The sequence below is a fragment of the Lineus longissimus genome, chromosome 18 (assembly GCF_910592395.1).
Source record: "Lineus longissimus chromosome 18, tnLinLong1.2, whole genome shotgun sequence".
Classification (NCBI taxonomy): domain Eukaryota; kingdom Metazoa; phylum Nemertea; class Pilidiophora; order Heteronemertea; family Lineidae; genus Lineus; species Lineus longissimus.
Genome location: NC_088325.1, coordinates 13372601 through 13378600, shown reverse-complemented (window position 1 = coordinate 13378600; position 6000 = coordinate 13372601). Strand labels below are relative to the sequence as shown.

The window sequence follows — 6000 nt, the reverse complement described above, 5'->3', positions numbered from 1 at the left end:
TGACTACGTCACTTTCTCATAAATCGGTAAGGTTTTCGAATCGAAATGCATATTTTCTAGAAATTGATGGTTTAATCCCGCCCGGACGGTTCGCTTCGATGCTGTTTTCATTGATGACGTCACAACAATAACACTTTCGCGGTCGCGGTGGTTTACAATCAGTGATTTTATGATAAATGTAATCAAAAATGGAAAATTTGAGCTTTACATTTGTGATCAACAATTAAAAACGGACGTATTTCCGCAAAGTTGTAAATCACATCATAGTATCACTTTAACCTGCCCTGGCATAGACACCACATACAAGGAACCTCGGTTTTAAGTCTCATTCGAAGGACAGTGAAGAACAGGAATTTTAGTGCCTTGAAAGCCACACCGGTTCATCCAGAAATACAATCTATCAATGGGTTCTCCCGGGATCGAACCCGGGCCCTGTATTCAGATGATGGCAGCGAGTGAAGCTCACTCTCCTAACACCATGCCCAAAATATCCTCAAATCTCAACTTTTACGCGTCTTTGTTGATTTCAGGTTGTGATGGGGTAGCAGGTCAAGTGTGTTAAGGGCCTCGATGTCCCAGAATTGGTCGTTTGAAATGGCGACTGGCCAAGCAGCGCAGAAGAATCGTCACTGTCGGATTTACGGGGAGACGACGGAAGCGGACGAGCTTCTGAGCCAGCATCCGTCACCATATGAAGAAAATGCAGTTAGTGATTCTGATTTTTGTTTCAATTGTGCAGTTTTATGTGATGTTGTGCCCTGTAGAATCTTACTCAATTTTTCAGGGAAGAATTTTAAAATATTACACTTTATTAAAAATTGAGAAAAAATCACAATTTTCAATATGACCTACAGCTAAGACATTAGTTACATGGGAGATTTCAATTTAAAGTCTGTTTATCTAAACTACTGCTAGGGAGACATCTCTTAATCTTCTCCAGTCAATTCATCAAACAGTGTGCCTGGGGGCTGTTTTCACCGTCAACGGTTGTTCATCGGGGAATGAGTATCCATGGTGAGACAGTCTTGTCGCTTTGCCTATGTAATTGGAACTGGTTCCATTTCAGTGTCTTTCCTGATGGCTTGAACAATTGTCTTTCATGCTGGTATATGCAATTTTCTGTAAACCCAAAAAACGTAAAAATGAAAGGCACCCATATAATCCTTGGTTTGCATTTTTCGAAAGAAATATTTTTGAAAAAGAAGAATTATAGCTGACGGCAATTGCTAATCATTGGTGAGGTTGTTGATTGGATGTTTTGTTGCCATGGTGACATGGGGTGCATATAAAAAACACAGCGGTGATGTCAGGGAAATGCTATGATGAAATAATTAACAGAACTCCGCCATGGATTGAATGTCAAAATTAAAATTCTTATAACTGATTAAAAGTCTTTCCTGCTGTAGTTAGTCAATTCGATTTGGAGTTTGTGGTTGCAAACAACTTTCATCAGACCCAAGGGAATAGATATTTAAAGATCTTGTTGCACTTTGCCATGATCAGGCCAAAGCACCTACCGGTAAATCATTACCCCGGCATTCTGGTAACCATGGCAGTGACAGTTTCATTGGTCCTGGAGGTGCTTAATGTCCCACTTTGTCAATCTAATCTGTGTTGTAAAACGTTAAGTTGTCTTTGTGGGATAAATGTAGAGATTAACTGTTTAAGGGGAGTTTATCCCCCCCATTCTAATATTCCCCATAGGTGCATTTTGTGGGCTGTGAAAATGCACCAAATTACTCCCTGTTCCTTTAACAATTGACATAGCTGAACATATGATGATCGATTTAATAACTATAACTGGTCAATGCTTTTCTATGGTGCGCTCCAGAAGATTTCAAAAACAAAACAAAAAAACTCTGCTTTCAACAACACACATTAGGTTTTTTGCTCTTAATTGTTCCAGCCAATTGATTGCAACCTGACATTTTTAAGTGGAGCCAAATAACCTTGGAGTCAAGGCGGGCAAATAACTGAAAGCAATTAGGACACTTTACAGAGAGATGCTCCAACCTGAAATCGACATAGCAGTGCTATTTTTATCGTACAGGGTGTGAAGGACAGAACAGGTTGCTCTTTCATCACATTCATCAGAGTAACCTTGAATCTTTTCAAACTTGGTGTGTTATTTTCTCGCCATGCAAAAAGTCCTCTTTTTACCCCCCCCCTCAGCCCATAAAGGCTAGAGGGGGATTATCGAGGCGGGCACCGTCTGTGAGTCTGTCCATCCGTCCGTCTGAGGGTCTGTCCACCTGTCCATCGGTCCGTCCATCCACCTGTCTTGTCGTCCATCCGTCCATCCATCCATCCAGCAATCCATCCGTCCGTCCACCTATCCATTGGTCAGTCCATCCGCCTGTCTTGTCGTCCATCCGTCCATCCATCCATCCAGCAATCCATCCGTCTGTCCACCTGTCCATCGGTCCGTCAGTCAGCCTGTCTTGTCGTCCATCCGTCCATCCATCCATCCAGCAATCCATCCGTCTGTCCACCTGTCCATCGGTCCGTCTGTCCACCTGTCTTGTCGTCCATCTGTCCATCCATCCATCCATCCATCCATCCATCCATCCGTCCATCCATCCATCCATCCTGACAAGGGTCCATCCGTCCATCTGTCCATTGAACTCATTTATGTAGTTTGGGCCGTCCGTCCATCCGTCCATCCATCTTGCCGAGGGTCCGTCCGTCCATCTGTCCATTGAACTCATTTCCGCAGCCTATCTCTGTAACCATAAATGCTAGGCATTTCATCTTTTTGTCAACTTTGAAAATCATATGTCAGGTATACCTGTACTTAAGTGTAACATGATGGTTTTGCGGTTATGACGACCACCATTTCAATTTCTACCAACATGATGGTTTGAGCCATCAAAAGTGCTAGGGACTTCCCCAATGTCTTATTTGTCACTGGTAGCTTCCAACAAGTCTTCATTAAGACCAGCTGCCGCACCATCTCGCCTCACTGAGGCCATCTGACACGTGTCCTGCCCTTCTCCTCTTGCTGCCAACTTGTTCCAGAGCGCCAGCTCAGCAGCTTCTTTGGGAGTCTGTCTTCTTCCATACAGACAGCATGCTGCCTCTGCTAGGTGTAAAGCTGAACAATTGAAATACTCTCTATTTCTACACATGGCGAAGACCCTGGCCTGAAAAGGACACATGTTTTGTGAGATAGAAGTGGAAGAAGAGCGACTTTTACTTGGCCTAATCTGGACGAAGAGGAAGAAGAACTTGGCCTGATGAGGACACTGCCATCAGTACAACTGTCAGTCATGTACGTCATGAAAATTTGGTTCGTAACTGTAACTTGACACGGGTTGTTTTTTAAAACAATAATGTCAGCGTCTGGCTGCCAGCCTCAATCAAACTTTTTCACAATGATATTTTGAAGTGTTTGCAGCTTCGAAGTTTTTTAATGGATCAATGACCTCATTGTCTAATGGCTTCGGAAAATTAGGTCATTGCTCAGAAGAAAGAAGAGTTTTTCTCAGGTTTATGGTATGGAGCTGTACCAAGATATACATGTATGAATGATGGTGGTATGACATTTGTGTAGGAGTTTAGAGAGAATTTCTGCTCTCTAAATCACATTTTCCTATTTTTTGCCTTCCTTAAAACTCGTAATGTTAGTTTGGTGACAGCACAAGAATCTGTGTCTGTACACAAGCAGTTGAATACTCAGAGAGGAAAGCAGGAGTATGAGAAGATTAGGGGTGCCAGCAGCTTGTTTACATCAATTTCCTTGATTTATAGCTGAATTTCAATGAATTTTCTGAAAGGGGGGATGTTCACGCAGTGTACTCGTTGTTGTGATGGACCTTCCCAAAGAATCTACACCGTACACCTGATCTCAACCAGTTCATTTGCTTTATGCATGCTCAAGTCTTGAATCCCTTTTTCACCAGACCTTTCAGCATGTTCAGAGTGATTTTCATTCAGAATGTACCAATTGAATCTCACGCGTGTGCTCTCCCTTTAGGATTCTAAATGTCAAAGTGCAGCCTCTCATCTACTGCAATACTTCTGATAGACGGGATACAAAACATTGGTCTCTTGTCCACTTCTGAAGGATGCCATGGCAGACACCATCCTGTTCTCTTCATCAAATTTAAAATCCAGAGATACCATGGTATTGAGAAAGATCCCTGAAGAAGTTTTCTTGAGGGAAAGTTCACATTCGCATTCGGGAGAAGCGTACTTATATGAATCTTGATGGATTATGTTCTGACATCTGTTTCTGACTGAGAGATTTTGCAACCACTTGAACTTTGATTATCTTTTGTTGAATGATTTCTTACTTGACTTCTTAACTTTAACTTATAATCAGGACATGCAGGGAATATTTTCACAGATTCCGACTCTTGAAGTTTATTATCTAAGTTGGCTTGTCTTTGATCAAGCTTTTGATGTGAATTCTGAAGACGCTCAGAGGAACTTGACTTTCGTTTTAAATCAGCACATGCAAGGAATATTTTAACGGATGCATCAACGTTTCGCTGTCTCAACTTTGATGTGTTGCCCACTGTTTCAATCTGACTTGAGTTTACATGGATTAAGTTTTAAATGGGACAATATCTCTGTGGATTATTTTCGGGTTCAATTCCAAATTGGAAAGAGAATCACAGAGATTTGGCCTACAGTCCCACAGGAGACCAGGTAAGAAATTTCATAGACTAAACATGTTTTTCATCCTAATTTTTTTGCCTAAAACTAAGACCTACAGAGAAGTTTCTCAAAATGTTTTTTACCCATCTTTCAGTCATATCGTCATTTTCTTAACTGGACCATAGTCCACCAATCAGTGTAGTTGAGAAAGTTGTGCAAGATGTGTTGTTGATGATCAGAATCAATTTCTCACTGGTGATTTACTCAAGTTTTACATACACATGTGGGATTCAGGTTGGCACATGTCATCTGTCACTTTTCACGTGTCACATGTCACGCCCGAGATGAACAGGTCATTTCCAAAGAGAAGGCTACATAAGGTTCACCTTGTCGCTTCCCACATGAGACAAGACCACTAATGAATATTCATAGGTTGGAGGGTCGAGGTCTATCAATTAGACGAGTGCATGTTTTTAACTCTCAAGTACATATTTGGAGAGGTATTGAAAAAATATTTGCTGTGGCAAGTCTACAGATATAAAGAAATTATTTGATGAAAAAATTAATTTCGAATTTTGCTAATTGGGTAATAGGGGGCGTGTTTTGAGTTTTTTCTGCCAGTTGGCTGAAAAGAGTGGAAATATCAAAGTCTGTCTAATTTGTCGATTATCAAAAAATTTCCGTGGTCAATCACCAGTTTATTTTTCACCATTTACTTGCCCGACTGTCCGGAATAACATAATCTGAATTTCATATTCACAACCGCACGCAGTATTTGATGTGTCGTGGTCAAACATTGACAATTTAACTGCTAAAAGGCTTAAAAAATCAATTGTGGTCATGTCTCACATCCTCGGTCAATCAACAGCGTTGGTTCACATCGATTTCTTCCAAATTGATTTTGATGATGGTGCTGCCATCTCAAAGATCTTGCCAGAACTAAGGGCAACTTCTCGTCAAACTGTCTGCTGAATCCCACGACCAGAGTGATAATTGAAATGTCCTCGTCCATTTGTTCACATTATTGTCTCGTTAACCAGATTGGGAGCAATTGACCTGATTTTACCTATAATTAGGCCTGATACACACATAAACAATCACATTACCAGTAGGCCTATATGGCTATGATATTTGGAGTTCCATGTTGTCTAGGTTTGAGTGTTGAAGGCACCTCCTAGTCTTGTATGTCAAGATGATCAGAGTCCTCAATTCTTGTCTCTTAGCAGCTCTAGCAGCCCTCCAGCATTCTCGTTCCAATTTGGAACTGAACCCGAAAATAATCCACAGAGATATTGTCCCATTTAAAACTTAATCCAAGTAATTACTCAAGTCAGATTGAAACAGTGGGCAACACATCACAGTTGAGACATCAGTGCCTCTAATGTACTCCAAAGATTT

General features: G+C 41.2%; 1 protein-coding gene across 1 annotated transcript in view; it reads left to right on the top strand.

Moving 5' to 3' along the window:
• The first annotated feature begins 541 nt into the window (after window positions 1-541).
• The window catches only part of LOC135502070 (pleckstrin homology-like domain family B member 1), a 106127-nt gene continuing 100668 nt past the window's right edge, over window positions 542-6000 (top strand). The window contains exon 1 of the mRNA XM_064794576.1: window positions 542-705. Coding sequence (XP_064650646.1) covers window positions 571-705 — 135 coding nt within the window. The 5' untranslated portion in view covers window positions 542-570. The remainder of the gene's footprint in view (window positions 706-6000) is intronic.